Source organism: Eretmochelys imbricata, chromosome 5 (genome assembly GCF_965152235.1).
Source record: "Eretmochelys imbricata isolate rEreImb1 chromosome 5, rEreImb1.hap1, whole genome shotgun sequence".
NCBI lineage: Eukaryota > Metazoa > Chordata > Testudines > Cheloniidae > Eretmochelys > Eretmochelys imbricata.
Window position 1 is genome coordinate 53,108,502 of NC_135576.1, and position 16,256 is coordinate 53,124,757.

At 40.8% G+C, this 16,256-nt stretch overlaps 1 protein-coding gene across 7 annotated transcripts in view; it reads left to right on the forward strand.

The window, feature by feature from the left end:
* XRCC4 (X-ray repair cross complementing 4) overlaps nt 1-15,365 on the forward strand; it is a 285,182-nt gene extending 269,817 nt beyond the window's left edge. For all 7 annotated transcript variants that reach the window (XM_077817149.1, XM_077817156.1, XM_077817157.1 and 4 more), the window contains one exon: nt 14,437-15,365. In XM_077817149.1, coding sequence (XP_077673275.1) covers nt 14,437-14,545 — 109 coding nt within the window. In that variant the 3' untranslated portion in view covers nt 14,546-15,365. The remainder of the gene's footprint in view (nt 1-14,436) is intronic.
* Nucleotides 15,366-16,256: the final 891 nt, after the last annotated feature.

The following is a 16,256-nucleotide window of genomic DNA, read 5'->3' on the forward strand; positions in this document are numbered from 1 at the left end:
ACATTAATTTATATCTGAACTGATCTTTCTGAATCTTTTCTGCATCAAAGTTCATCCCAGGGTCAAGACCTTGTGTGTCATGGTTTAGCTTGGAACACTTCTTTTTTTCAATAAAGATATAGATTTCTGCAAAAACAGGATTCATAATATAAACATTGACACAATCTTAACTAATTAAAGACAGCAGATGGGGACTAACTCTGAGATGGAGGACTGTGAACATACAATTGTTACTTATTTATCCTTCAGAGAAAGAAAGTGAAGCCATCAAATGAGGGGCTTGTACTTGAAAAATTTCAGTTCCTCTCTTCCTGTTTCCCAGTACTGCAGGGTTGATGAAACCAGATGGGTTTCAAATAAGTGGCCTTGATACTAATAACCTAAGACTGATGTGTAATTACGTTTTCAATGATTCATCTGTATAACACCCTGGGTTATTTTACATAGGCAGCATCTGGTTCACATGTGCACTGTGATTATTCTACTTTGATTGACATCTGTAGTCTCCTAATAAAGTCCCAGTTGCACAGATGTGTGCTGCTGCCTTCTTCCTTAACGTGCTTGTACAGACAAAACGTCCTTTAGAACACCATGCTGAAGCTTGCAAAAAGGAAAGTCAGTCCATGTTTGGCAGCAAGTAATCCTGCACTGCAGTTACTGATCACCAAGGAGCTAAAGACTCCGAAAGATCGATACTACTTTTGCTGTTAGTGGTTTGAACTGTCATTTTAATATCAAATTAGTACAGGTGAACTTCAGGGAAGCTATCCAGATTTACACTGATGTTTCATAACTGAGATCAGAGTCTGATTCAACACATAGACCCAAGAAGATTTTGTAAGGAAAACAACCTTAATTTTGTGTTGGAGTGATTTTGTACTGTTGCTTTGATTCCGTATTGACCTGAGAAGTGATCTCCTTTCACTACCTATTTCTTACTAGGTCACCAATTTGAATCTGGATGAGGTCACGGTGACCAAAATCACTGAAGTTTGTTTGGTGTCCTGTGTAAAATAAGTGTGACAGATATCTGAATCTTGGAACACAAGAGAGACATCAAACACTGAATGGGCATGGAAACCAAACTGCCCGCTCATCTGTACTGTGACTTCTCCAAATCAGGATTGATGCACATTGGCACTGCAGTTTGAAGAAGCTTCAGTTACTGCCATCTGTGGCATCCATTCTCTCTGCAGTCTAGCTCTGAGGCCCATCAATCCAGCGCTATTTATGAACACTAAATTCACAGAAAAAATCAATAATAGGAACATTCATAATTAAAAAATAAAGTTTATTGTAGTCATCCAGCATGCAACACATATCAACTCATGTCTTGTAAAATCAATTACTCTATGTAGATATATTTCTGCAGTATGCCCAAAATTTCAATCCAGGATGCTTTAAGCCAGTGTTTCCCAAACTTGGGACGCTGCTTGTTCAGAGAAAGCCCCTGGCAGGCCCGGACAGTTTGTGTAACTGCCGCGTCTGCAGGTTTGGCCAATCACAGCTCCCACTGGCCGCAGTTCGCTGTGCCCAGCCAATGGGGGCTGTGGGAAGCGGCGGCCAGTATGTCCTTCGGCCCGCACCACTTCCCGCAACCACCATTGGCTGTGCACAGCGAACCGCGGCCAGTGGGAGCTGCAATCGGCCAAACCTGCGGACGTGGCAGGTAAACAAACCAGCCGGGCCCGCCAGGGGCTTTCCCTGCACAAGCGGTGTCCCAAGTTTGGGAAACACTACTTTAAGCAATGACATAAAAGGATTTTCAGAGATATTTTTAGGGCTCTTAAACTTTAATTTCCTTGAAGCCTTTAAAGATAATCTTACACAATATATACTTTCATTGGCTATTGCTTCTGTATAATTACAGAATTATTTTATTTACAAATGGATTAGAAAATGTGCATTAGCAAGGTTTATGGCTCACCCTTTGGAAGCTGAAGTTGTCTCTCTTCTAAGAGTTGACTCTATGTAAAAACATCAGAATCTCGGAGGGCCAGCATGGAGTCTGAGGTGGTTTTGGCCAGCTCCCATGCTGTAGTTCCCTCCATTTGATCTTTTGGGACAGATCCTTAGCTGGCATAACTGCATTGTAATCAATTGGGCTAGGTTGATTTACACCACTTGAGCATCTAACGTTCTATCTGTATAAATAAAGGTTTTGGGGAAATTCCTGTACTGAAAAGAAGTGTGTGTGTGTGTGTGTGTGTGTGTGTGTGAAAGAGAGAGAGCTAATGAATCTTAGTCTGAATTTGGACCATCTACAAAGAAGTAATAGAGAAGCTAGTTGGGAGAAATCTGTTATATATTATGTGAAATTCATGAAAGAAGTACAATGGTCCTGGTTAGTTGAGGTTTTGTTGTTTATGGAGATGGTACAATCCTTTCTAAAATTCCTAGGGTCCAGCACTCTTTGCAGCCTCCTTCCAAACAGTAATGACCCAGCTCTTTGGTCTTTTGTTAAACTTTTCTGTTAAATGGTCATTGGTGATTTTGAGCTGTCTTCCCTGCTGCAAGCACAGGGAACAAGACTGGCCTGAGGGCCAATTAGAGTTTTGGAGTGAGAGAAGTGGATCATTCTGAAGAGAATGGAGGTCTTTTTTGTGTGGTCCTTTTGACCTGTGGAATAGTATGTCTTTCAAATAATTGTTGTATAGCACTGGGAACTCCAGAGAGTTGCTTTTCCATATGCAAATAAATGAAAATCCTTTGTGGTGAGTCCCTTCCTCCATCTAATGGGCATTTTAGTATGTCTACTTTTTAAAGGGAAAGATGTTGGAATATCTTGCAAAGTGTCAAAAGTGCAAAGAACAAGAAGGTTCTAAGAAGAATGCTTTATGGCAATTAACAGGTTAAATACACTCAGCAGGATTCTCAACCCCACTTCCATCCCCTTTGCACCACCTGAGCAGCATGAAGGGGACATGATCCATTGGCAGCTAATGTAAAAGGTGGAAGAGATTTCTGAACTGATGCAGAGCTGGTAGAAATTGCTCCTATCCTTCCCTCTTCCTACCCCTGGCTTAGGTGGCATGTCAAGAAAAGGTGGCACTGTGATGAAGATGAAAAGCCACCCTCTTATTATAGCAGCTATTTACTCCATTCTCCTATCCACCACCCACTGGCTGCTTTGTATCTATTTTACATTTTGTCCATGGATGTAATTTATTTTTCGGGTGGGGGGGGAATGTGGGGTGTTGACCCTCCTCTCCCTCCCAGTGCTCCATTTTATCACATTTCACTTCTGAAATTTACATAAGGATGTCAGTCTCCCTAGGAATGATCATACATATTTCAGGATTAATCAAAGGTCTGATTTCCCCACTATTGAAAAAATTATTTCTGTAGCTGAAGATAGGGCAGGAAGAGCATGGGTGAGTTTGAGTGGGGAGAGATGAAGTACAATTCTGTTGGATGCCAAAAGAACTCTAGGTGGAATTCAGACCCAGTAAAAATATATAACTACTATCAGTATCCCAGGTTAAATAGCTTCCAGGTTTATTAAGAATGCACTGCTGCTTTCTGCATCCAGGTGAATGGTGTTGGTGAAAAATGTGTTTATAAATCACATTGGCAGGGGTGAAAGTAACTTAAAGGACTTAACCGTACTGAGGCCCCAAGTCCGGAGCAGGGGGCGGGGCCTCGACCAGAAGGGGTGGGGCCTCGACCGGAAGAGGCGGGGCCTTTAGAACCTCGGGGCCCTTAAATCAAGATTTAAAGGGCCCGGGGCTCCGGCTGCAGTAGAGGCGGCTGGGAGCCCCAGGCCCTTTAAATCACCATCAGAGCTACCAGCTGTGGAGGCAGCTGGGAGCCCCAGGGCTCAAGAGCCATTTAAAGGGTCCTGGGCTCCAGCTGCCACTGCCACAGTGGAGCTCTGGGCCCTTTAAATCACCGCCAGAGCCCTGCTACCGGAGCCCTGGGGTAGCAGCGGCAGCAGAGGGCTCCAGCGGCCATTTAAAGGGCCAGGTGCTCCCGTCCGCCGCTACCCGCAGCAGAGCCCCGGGCCATTTCAATTGCCACTGGAGCCCCACTGCCAGAGCCATCGGTGATTTAAAAGGCTCTCGGCTCCACTGCGGTAGCAGCAGCTGGAGCCCCAGACCCATTAAATCGCCACCTGAGACCACTGGGTTTGATGGGCCATTGGTCTGACTACTATCGCCATTCTTATGTTCTTAATTCAAACCTTATGAGCAGGTTTATTTAACCTAGGAACAGGTTTCGGACAGATGCCAGTTGTGTGTGTATAAAGTAGCTTTTTTTTCTTTTGATTCTGTTTTTTAAAGGAGCTTGTGGGTTTACATCCTTCTGACAGCAGGTGTATTTTGAGCCACCCATTACTTTGTAATAGATATAGGGATAACCTGTTCTGTCAGTACTAGGTGACCTTACATCAGAGAAACACTGGTCCTCTGCTCTTAAAAGGGAATTTATTTTTATTTTTTAAATTATTATTTATAAAGTATTCAATCATAGACTATCAGGATTGGAAGGGACCTCAGAAGGTCATCTAGTCCAACCCCCTGTTCAAAGCAGGACCAATCCACAATTTTTGCCCCAGATCCCTAAATGGCCCCCTCAAGGATTGAACTCACAACGCTGGGTTTAGCAGACCAATGCTCAAACCACTGAGCTATCCCTCCTCCAGTACTGTAGGTTAAGTACTGTAGAGGAAAGTGTGAAGACATGATTTCTATCCAAAGAGTTAGAGTCTAAGGCTTCGATCCAAGAAGGCATTTAAGCACATGTGTAACTTTAAGCATGTGCTTAGCTCCCATGGAAGTCAATGGGATTTAAACATGTGCTTAAATGCTTTCCTGAGTTAGGGATTCAATAGCACAAACTAAAGTAGAAAAGGTTGAGGCATGGAAGACGAAATGCAGTTTCAAGGCTAGATTTCAAAACTAGTCCTATTACTGGATTTCCTGCAGCTTTGGGAGCTTTATTTCTCTGATTGTACTGGGCATGATTTCACTGCAGTAGCTGCCATCTGTGTATTCTGTGTTTTCAAGACCCAATGAAAACCAGAATGTATTTTAAAACTTTTCCTGTGGGGTGGGTTAGTGCTCATGACCCCCGGTTGTGTTGACATTGGGCAGTGCACAACATGGGCCTGATAGTGAGTGATCAGTGAGAAGGTGTATGGGAGCGGATAGGCATGGAGTGAACCTTCCCTTCACCACACACAGCTGGGCATGGGCTGTTCCCGACTCTCACTGTGCTCTGGGGAGTGCAGGGACTCCTGTTTCCCCCCAGATCAGGACACCAAAATCGGGGTGGGCAAGAGGCTTGGTCATGGCCCTATCCTGTGGAGTAGGGCTGGCACAATGAGGGCAGCAACTATTTCATCCACCACTATGGAACAGACTGGCCACCCTCAGTGTGCATGGAGGCGGACTCAGTCACAGTCCTGGGGCACTTCTCCTGGGGCACTGAAGCTCTATTTTGTCTCTTCAGAGGCCTGTGCCTTAAATGTCATGGCCTAGCCCCATGTGAATAATGACATTTCAGCAGCAAAACAGTAATTAATTTCAGTCTGAAGTTATCTGTGCCAGTAAGGAGCTGAACTGTGATAATGAGGCATTAAATACCTACAGTAAAGGATACTTCAGTACCAAATCCAGATACTGATCTATTCAGTAACAGGGATTAGCTAGCTTTCCACTGCCACACAATTCAATAACACACCACACTGACCTTTCTGGGGACAACTGAGCTTGCTCTGCGAGGGTTATGGAGTGGATCTGTGCATGTTCTGGATTGGCTTGGAGGGACTGGAGGTCTCCTATAAATGTGGTCCCTGTCCACTACTGAACAGCAGTGCCTGAGTATCCTGCCCCTTTTGCCTGTGTATCCTGCCCCTTTTTCACTGCTCTGGAAGCATGAAGGCTGCTGCTGCAGTAACCCCCACCAGGGTGCTGAAATTTGCCGTTTCCTCTATCCTCCTCAAACTGGCCTCGGTTCTTTACCTTTGAGATCCTGCATGTACTTCCTGGTTCTCAGCTAAAAGCTTCATCTTTGGGCCATGTGGACCTTTTAAGCATCTCCACGGCTGATTGTGAATTGGCCAGACAGAAATCTACCAACCAGTATTGTGTCTGTTCATAGTTTCCCTGGCATCACCTCTCAGTACCCAGTGAGGCAGGGTCATACACTCTGCCCTTGAGCAAGGCAAATATTTGAGCAGTGCATAGAAGCTACACAGTTGCTCAAGGGGATTGTGTCTGCCCCATCTCAGGATTTCCAGGTGCTATGTCTGGCCAGGCTGAACAGCTCCTTCTCTGCGTCACGGAGGAATCTTAGGCCAGAATTTGGCCTTTACTATTAGTATATAAATGTAAATGTGATGAAACCAACTACAGGACCAATCATATAAAATGACTTTTAAAATTTAAACTGATGCATTTATAATTCACTGGTTTTATAAAAGCTCTTAATTCCTAAGAAAACTAAATTTTCCTGCAGCGTATACTTTTGTGGTTATGACTTAGGAATTGGATTCTTAATTTTTTCCTCTGAAGACAGTGGCTACAAATATATTTCTCAAACTAAGTATGTGGTCTAGTTTATTTAAGTAAAAAGGATTTTAAGTAGAAATGAGCCACAGAAATGTATGGTACTTGTCTCAAACAAACATGATTTCAGCTTTTTATTTGTTATATCTATTGCTTAGTTTTTAAAGCAAGCATTTATTAGTAAGGAATCATAAGTGTGTTTGATCAGATAAAAGATCCATCACTATGTTTATTTTACCCCCTGGATATTTATTAATTTGTAGTTTATACTGAGTAAGGACCAGTGAAGTCATTGGGAATCTTGCCATCAAGCAAGATCCGGTCTTTTTAAAAAGCATTGACATTGTTGTTCTTTTAGGTGAAGTATTGTCTAAACAGCAATTAATAAATCTTGTGTATAGAGTTCGTAGGGTTCTTAACACATTTATAATGTTTTCAGATTAAATTATGAAATAGCTTCTTATTAATGTTGTATGAACCCATCTTGACAAGAATTAAGAGGTATATGAATGTCATATTAGTGTAATGGATGTGCCAGTTAGCTGTTACAGCAACCAGTAAATCTGTTTTCATCATTTTGAAGTGATTCCCAACTCATCCTGCCCCCTTTACAAGGATAGTTATAGAAAGTTCATTCTACGTGCATAATTTAAATGTAGCTCCTGATAGTTTACCATTTCATGGAACAAAGAGTGGCTCGTGCAAGGGCTTGCCTTAGGTTTTTTTTGTTGGGAAACTTCCAGATTTATCATACTCTCCATAGTGGTTATGATGAATGCAGGTACAGTCTGGCTTGCAGCCAAAGGCTGAGGCTGATTAAGAGATATTGATTCCCTGTCTGAACATTAGGTTTGTGGTTTCTGCCTTGAATATATTGTTCATTAACCATGTAATTCAACAAGTTCATAATAATCTGTTCTGCTGACCTTAGCTGGGACTACATGGAATATTTTCTCAGTGCACTAAGTATGGGTGACATGCAGATGCACTCCCCCCAGGAAGTGCTCCTGGAAGGAGATGGATAATTCTTTGGGGTGGGAGTATTTTGCTGTAGCCATTTCTTGAGTAAAGCATACTCCTCTCCACTTTCCCATGCCATCACAGCTCTGCTGGGTGGTGTGCTGGCAGTGTGGAGAACTCTCACCTGTGTAGTTGTATTGGAATTGGACACAATCTGAACCCTGGTGCTCAGTGAGCCCACAATATTTGGCTTGTCCATTGGGGAAAAAACTGGTTATAGTGGACACACATACCTGCAGTTTAAATTAAATTTGCCAGTGATTTGTCTCTACTAAGAGTTACTGTCACCTTGATGAAAAAAGAAAATCCGATGAAGTGAGCTGTAGCTCATGAAAGCTTATGCTCAAATAAATTTGTTAGTCTCCAAGGTGCCACAAGTACTCCTTTTCTTTTTGCGAATACAGACTAACACGGCTGCTACTCTGAAACCTGTCGCCTTGATGTTACAAAAAGGAAAGGAGTACATGTGGCACCTCAGAGACTAACAAATTTATTTGAGCATAAGCTTTCGTGAGCTACAGCTCACTTCATCGGATGCATTCAGTGGAAAATACAGTGGGGAGATTGATATACATAGAGAACATGAAACAAGGGGTGTTACCATACACACTGTAACGAGAGTGATCACTTACGGTGAGCTATTACCAGCAGGGAGTGGGGGGGAGGGGGAACCTTTTGTAGTGATAGTCAAGGTGGGCCATTTCCAGCAGTTGACAAGATGTTACAGTGATGGATGTTTCAGAGTAACAGCCATGTTGGTCTGTATTCGCAAAAAGAAAAGGAGTACTTGTGGCACCTTAGAGACTAACCAAAGAAAATCCGATGAAGTGAGCTGTAGCTCACGAAAGCTTATGGTCAAATAAATTGGTTAGTCCCTAAGGTGCCACAAGTACTCCTTTTCTTTTTGCGATGGATGTGTTACAAATGCTAAGGTAGCTAGATATAGGGGCTATTCTCTGCTAACACTAGTATATCTCAGTGGAATTACTCCTGATTTACACTGGTGTGAATGAAAGGAAAGCTAAGTCAAGCATTTAAAATGTCATTTTAAAGTTGCATTGAATTAGAGATAGTCCACGTTTAAATGAAACATATTGGTATGTTTTCTATACCCCAAATACACTTTTTTGCTTCTTTTTCGTAGTAAAAGTTAAGCAGAAATCAATTATTTGGCTTTCAACATCTTATTTAAAACTTAAATGTCATATGACTTAACTAACACATTAATCATTCTACAGTTTCCAGAAAGGGGCTTTTTTCCAACTTGTTCGTTCATCCTTTCCCTGAGCCGATGAAATTACATCCAAGACTACTGAACTCCGTAGAATTAATGTTCAGGTTCTTTACTGACACACGTTGCGGGGAGAGCTCATCAGCGGTAATTTCTGGGGCTGCTGGTTTCAACGAGTAAGCTTCTCAGGACTCCAGGAGAGGGTTTCTCACTTTATAAGGTCAATTGGAAATTTATGGCTTAGTTTACACTCTCCTTCCAGAACCAAATGCCAGAACAGACAAAATCTGGAAAATGACTGCTTGGAAGTGTGCTGAAATCATTAGTGCTGCCAAAACCTAAACCGGGTTCTCGAGAGGTTTTTCTTTAAAAAAAAATAAAAAATTGTAATGACTGACTTATACCTTATAATCATTGGAACCTATACCAGGGAGAACAGCTGATCATATTTAAGTCACATGTGAACTCCACTTTATCTACTTTACACTTTTGAATTCAGCTATGGGAAAAAAAATGTCCTATGAATAGCACTGTAGATGCATGTATTTATGTAAGATGTTTTCACCTCCCTTCATTGTCTTTCTTTCCTTGTCACTTTTGCATTTCTCTCTGTTTGGTGAATAGCCCCAGGCAATCAATACGATGCTTCTGTTTTCTTTAACTAAGAACTTACACTAAGGGGAGATTCTGTCATTGTAGGCTGAGGATCTCAGACATAGCCACAAGGGCTGGGCAGCTTTCTCCTATGCCTTTACTCTAAACTCCTTTCCTAATGCTCCTTCCTTAGTAATGACAGTTTTTCCCAGAGGGGACCATCTATGAGGCCACCATTAATACCAATAAGACACGAACCTGTTGATCAATCAAAGAATCAGTTTGCCTCTTGGCACTAAATGTTGCCTCTGTAACACAAATTTTGCTCCTGTCTTTTATTCTGTTAGATGCAATGTGGCTATATTTTTACTGTTTGAGATTTCATACCTTTGTCTAAACTTGAATATTAAAATGAATACTAATTTTCTGTTTGTGGGCTACTACTGCCACCTACTTTTTATGATGACTCCAAAGAAAGTATATATTAAATCAGATTTTCCTCTAATATTATTAATTTCTTATGCCTTAATAGACCATTCTTTGTCAATCAATAAAAAATAAAATGTTATGCAAAACTGTCATGAATCATCACACACACACAAAGAAAAGGCATCCCCAAACCTTTGAAATTGAAGATTTCAGCCCCAGTCTGAGATGCAACCCCACATCTTGAGGACTGGGGAAGACATCTCCTCTCTTAGCAAAATGTCACCTTCTGACATTAAGTAGTTAAGACAATAACCTAAGGAAAAGCTGAGAACATCAGGATTCAAGGACACAAGTACATCTCCAAAATTGATTTAATTTTTTTGGAAAAAGTTTTAAAATATTAATTTACTGCAATATTCATTGCTTCAAATCCCATGTTAGAAGCCAGAACAAAACCATCAATAGAAGTGTCAACATACCCTGGTGGTGGATAAACCAACATGGCTAAATACAAGTACTTTGCATGTTCCCAGCATATGCAAATGGTATGTTAAGATTGGCAGTTGTGCCAATTTGGCTGCCTTTGACCTGATTTTATTCCAGTGCAAGTAAAAATATTTAATCCTTTGCCACTGGAAAGCTCTTTTTAGTAATGGAGCAGTCACACAAAAAATGTTTTTCTATTTCAGCCCCCTTCAGAGATCTTACAAAATGGAATTGGCTGCATGCTCCATCAAGAATTGTGTTGCAGGGATCTCCTGTGGGGGTCTGTGTGAACAAAGAAATAGTTAAGTCACTTGAAATAAATGGCATGTATTGAATCTCATTGCATAGAAGGAAATACTTTTATCACCAGGTTATACAATGCCATTGTACCACCCTGCTATGCAGTGCTGCACTAGTGTGTCAAGTATTGTAATGCATCTGTATCTTCTCTTTCTTGGGGCTCATCCTCAGCTGTGGAAAGAAATATCCAGTAATTCAACTAGTTTCTTCCAAATTGTGGGTTCAAACCTCAGCTGGTGTAAATCAGCAGAGCTCCAGGGACTTTAAGAGAGCTCTGCTGATTTACACCTTCTGCAGATCTGGCCTCCTGTTTGAATTTAATGTCAGGAAATATGAAATTATCTCATTGAGTTAGCAGTTTTCCAGCTGCATTAATGGAGTTTAAGTTTCCCAAAAGGCAAGTCTTCAATAAGTGATCCAACAGGCACGCACTCTCTTTGAAACTTGGGAAAATTAAGGCCCAGGTCCTGCAATCGTCACCACACAGGAGAACTCCTGTGCCTAATGCAGGACCCAATGACTTCAGTGGGACTCCATGTAAACATAAGGGTCCCCAGTTGCCTAAGGTTGTAAATATAGTCCCTAATCCCTGCATAAATCCAGGACTATACTGAAATTTGATTTAGTTGCTCTTGGCAATGTTGTCATAGTCGTATTGGTCCTAGGATATTAAGAGAGTCAAGCTGGGTGAGGTTATATCTTTCACTGGACCAACTTCTGTTCATGAGAGAGACAAGCCTGCGAGATACAGAGCTCTTCTTAGCGTGTGGGAAATGTCCTCAGAGTCTCAAAGCTAAATACAATATGGAACGGATTGTTTAGCATCAGTAGTTACATAATATTTCAAGTGACCATTCAAGGTGAAGTGGCTAGTTAACACCTATGCAGGAAGAAAAAAGGCAGTAGGGGAGTAGATAGTCAGTGGGTTATAAATTGTTGTAATAAGCCATAAATCCAGTGTCTCTAAGTCTTTATTTTTTGTGTCTAGCAAAGTTATGAATTTATGCTCCCAGGCTCATCTTTTGAAGGTGTTGTGCAGGTTTCCTTTGAGGACGAGGACTGACCGATCAGATACAGAGTGATCACTTTGTGAAAAATGTTCACTCACAGGTGATATGGTGTTTTTGTCTTTTATTAATTTTCTATGTGAGCTCATTCGAGAGTGTAATGATTGTCTCATTTCACCCACATAGTTGTTATTGGGTCATTCAGAGCACTGGATGAATTGCTCTTTGTCAGAATCTCTCCATGGCTTGATTTCAGAAGAAACCAGTCCATGTTATTGCTCAGATTTTTGCATTACACACCTTAGATTGTGTTATTGGGCAGACTGTCCTTCACTATAATATCCATTTTTGTCAGATTGGGGCAGGACCAGTCCTTATTTTGTGCCCAGCACAGAGCATGCGGCAGGCACTTAACAAATAATCTCAATGTATAATGAATCAAATAGTTTTAAAGCCAAAATTCAGTTTTCCATATGAGACTTCCTTGTAAGAAATGTATTTCCTCTGTATGGCTAATGCTTTCAGTTTACAAACTTAGCTTCAAAGACCCAGTCTTATCATTTCAGCAGTTTAACTGTTACAAAAACACAGAGGCATCAGTAGCACCAATAAGTTTAAAATTAATCAGTAGCCAGGTTCTTCATCTCATGATCTATTTTGTTTAATCTAATTTATGTCACTTTTCTTTGTTGCAGAGTGTAAAGATTTCTGGAAGGGATTTATAAGTCTGATTTTATGTTTAATGCCTAAAACAATTAGCTTTACATATGGAACATAAAATTATTGCTGAAATTAACACTGAAGGCCTATTTTCAAGCTTGTAGTCTTTACATTAATTTGTAAAGTAGATATGGGTAGTTGATAGCTAGGGATTCAAACTCAACAGGTGTGCAGTCCTGTACTGGAGTTAGCGGTATAATCATTTAAACCAACCCACTGATGAAAAGACAGTGCATTTTCAACAGGCAAACTTGAATATCACAGTGTACATAAAGAAGAATAAAACACTAATTGGATGACTGCTAATGAACAACTGGTATCTGAATAAATCTGCCTGCTTGATCCTGCTTGCCAGAGATTATGGGCTAAAAGCCAGATTCTGGTGCCCTTCCTCTACAATTTGTTCCACTGACTTCTGTTGAAACACAGCTCTGCCTGTCCTTCACCACATATGACCAGACTACTACCATCAAGATAACCTAATGGTTGGATGAGGTCAGCTCATGGATGAAGAATAGCTGGTTGAAGCTAAATCTGAGTAAGACAGATGTGATGCTGGTGGGTAAAGGAAAATATTTTGAACAGCTTACACCCATGGATTTGTCTCCTTTGGTTGAAGATCACACACCCACAATCAGTCAAATCAGTCTGTAATTTAGGAGTGCTCTTCGATTCCTTGCTGACATTAACCTCTCTCATAGCAGCATTTAATGCTTTATGCCATCTTCAGTTGGCTAGAAGACTTCATCCCATCCTGGCAGATGATGATCTGGCCTCAGTTATACACACATTTGTCACCTCCTGTCTTGACTACAGCAATAAAGTATAGCTGGGCATGAAGCCACCAGCACTTAGGAAACTCCAAGTACAGCACTCTGCAGCATGTCTCCTCAGCAACATTCGCTACCATGAGCACATCAAACCTGTCCTCCCTCTCTATGCTGATTTCCCATGGAATATCGAGTTCAATTCAAGATTTTGGTCCTTATCACCTGGGCCCAGTTTATCTAAGGGTTTTCCTGAAATTCTGGGATGAAGACTGTGTCAGTAATTCTGCTCCTTAGGCACAATGGAACTTTCTACCATAAGGGTAAAACTCATCTGTGCGGAAGACAGAACTTTCCCAGGGAGGTGGTCTGAGGCTGAGAATAAACTCCCACAGCAACTAAGTACCTTCACAAACCTCACCACCTTCCATTGCAAATGCAAAGTGCAATTCTTTGAGCTTGTCTTCTCTAACATAAAGGCATAATACTGTATACATTTAAAAACAAACAAACAAACAAACAAACAAAAACACTGCCAAAACAAAATATTACATTGCACACACAATTGTCCCCCTGGGAGAGGTGGAGAGAGAATGAACCATAGATGTTACTTACATCACTTAATGCGCTAATCAGAGGTCATGAGATACTATGATGATGAGGGCAGTATAAGAAGCTATGTAGAATAGAATAATGTAAGAGTATGAGAATCTGATCCTAAATTTTCTGCTAGAGCTCTATGTACCTTCCACCTGTGCATGAGCAAAATGTCCATGCACCCATGGCTCACAAGTCTAATCACCCGTATACTAACATAAAACTTCAAACATGGAATGCACACAAGTAGAGGTCAGGGACTAAAAGTTATGCCTAAATGCCAACATTTTGGACAACAGCCACAATTCAAACATTAGGGAATGAGAAGGGAGCAATTAATTCTGCATCGTTCTGTGTGATAGCAGGAATGGCTATCGATAGACCTATCATGGAACTGACATAAATACTGCACAGCTGCCTCTATATTTCTTTCCTTTCTTGACTCTATCAAATTCTTCATGTTGGCTCTGCAGATGGAGTTGTAATTTTCAGTGTCCTTAGTGTCATGACAAATTAAACAGAAAAGCAATTAGAGATTAAATAATTATAAGATTATATTTCATCGGCTTGTTTTGCCAATGACATCTCAGCAAGTTACTAGTATGTCTTACAAAGGACACATTCAAAGGATATATTCATCCTGTGCTGAGTCTTAACAAAAAGTCTTAGAATAGACTATTAAAGGATTAACTTCCCTTCATGTGTTTGTATCTGATTTTTTAATTATGTAGCTAAATTTCTTTCAAATAAATTTATTTTCTTTACATTTCCAGACTTGATCCTGCCCCATCAAAGGCATCAGGCAAGCACCCGTCAGATGTGTCATCACTGGAAACTCAGAAAAACACTGCTGAGCCAGAGGACCTCTTTGATGACATCTAACTAGGCTTTTTATTCTGTTTTTGCTGAGAAACTATCAGAACAAAATTCCTGTTCAACTCTAGCTGTTAAACCATTAAGTTTAATTACACATTGAGTTGAAGCCCTTATTCAGAGAGGGTTATTTATAAATGGGGATGGCAAATTATTCTAGCCTATCTGTATAATCACATCAGTTGTCAAAATCTTTCACTACGGACATTCCAGCTCTTGGACCTGATCCTTAGATTGATTTGTGTGACTCTGGTGAGGTCTTAAAATCAGAGGCCCAATACTACCATCTCCAGTGTAGGGAGTGTGTTTGGGGAAAGAGGGCATGGCCGAGAGATCTCTACACCCCAGCAATCCTTGGCTGCTCTACATTACAGTGGGGACCTGCTGGTGGCTTAAAGCCAACTTATACTTGCCCTCCCCACCTCACCATCAGCCCCTTTCCCGAGCTGCACAAAGCACAGCTCAGGGACTGGACTGTTCTCTGCATTATTGAGGTGTTTATTCTAAAAGAATTAGTTTAGAAATTGTACTTTGTGATGGAAAACACCTGTATAAGTTTAATTTATGGCTGCTCTTTAAAGCGCTCAAAGGCCACCTTTCTAGCATGAACATAACTTCAGTATGCACTCTGAGATGTATTTTTGGCTTTGGGAGTGAAATGGCTGTAAGTTGATATTGTCTGTTTTTTCTAACATATTGAATATTGTCAAAGTAATTATTCTTCTGTACTGAGACACTGACATAGCCTTTTAATATAGTCATTTATGTAATGCTTTACTGATTTTTCTCAAGGTGATTTCTAAAAAGAATAAATGCATTTATAAAAAGACACCTTTCCTGGATTTTTTTGTTTGTTTGCTTGCTTTTATTTTTCAGGTTGGGAGCCATAAATGTAAAGGGGTTAGTTGGCAAAGTTAAATGGCCGACCTTTTCCTGTCCTAGAAAGCCAAGTTCATTTGTGTTACTGATCCTGCATGCTTACATGGCAATGGGCCAACACAAGTGTGTAAAGTTAAGTATGGGCTTCAGTTTTTGCAGGAGCTGGGCCTGCAAAGGCAGGGCCTGCTCCAACTCACATTTAAGTTAACAGCGACCAGATCATTTGTCCCAGGAAGGTTCTAATCCAGCAAAGTATTTAAGGATGTGCATAGTCTCACTGAAATCAACAGGACTACTCACACGATTAAAATTAAGAACTTATTCAGTGCTTTGCTGGACTGAAGCCTGTGCACTGCTTCAAATTTCAGTGGGAACTGTTGGGTGCTCAGCACTTTTGAAAAACTGGCTACTCATGCCCTGATCCTGCAAATATTTGTGCATGTGCTTAACTATAAGCACATGAGTAATTGCTCATGTGCTTAAAGTTAATCACCTGTGTAAGTGTTTGCAGCGCTGGAGCCTAAATGAGGGTTTAAGAGTCTAACTTAAGGCACCCATTTTTGAAGAACTTTGGCACAACATTTGAAACTCACAATGGGCTTTAGAACAATGTTATAAATCACAAAGTAAAAACATAAATAGCTAGCATATTTTGCTTGCTACAAAAGTTTTATGTCTGAGAAATGACAGGGCTACAAAAGGCTCATTCATACATCCATTCATAGACATTGCCTGATTTAAAATCTTTCACTGCTGATCTGACTGATTGCTGCAGCAAATGTTTGTATATAGACTCAACTTTAACTTTAAAATGTTCCATGACTTAACCTGAAATATAAAT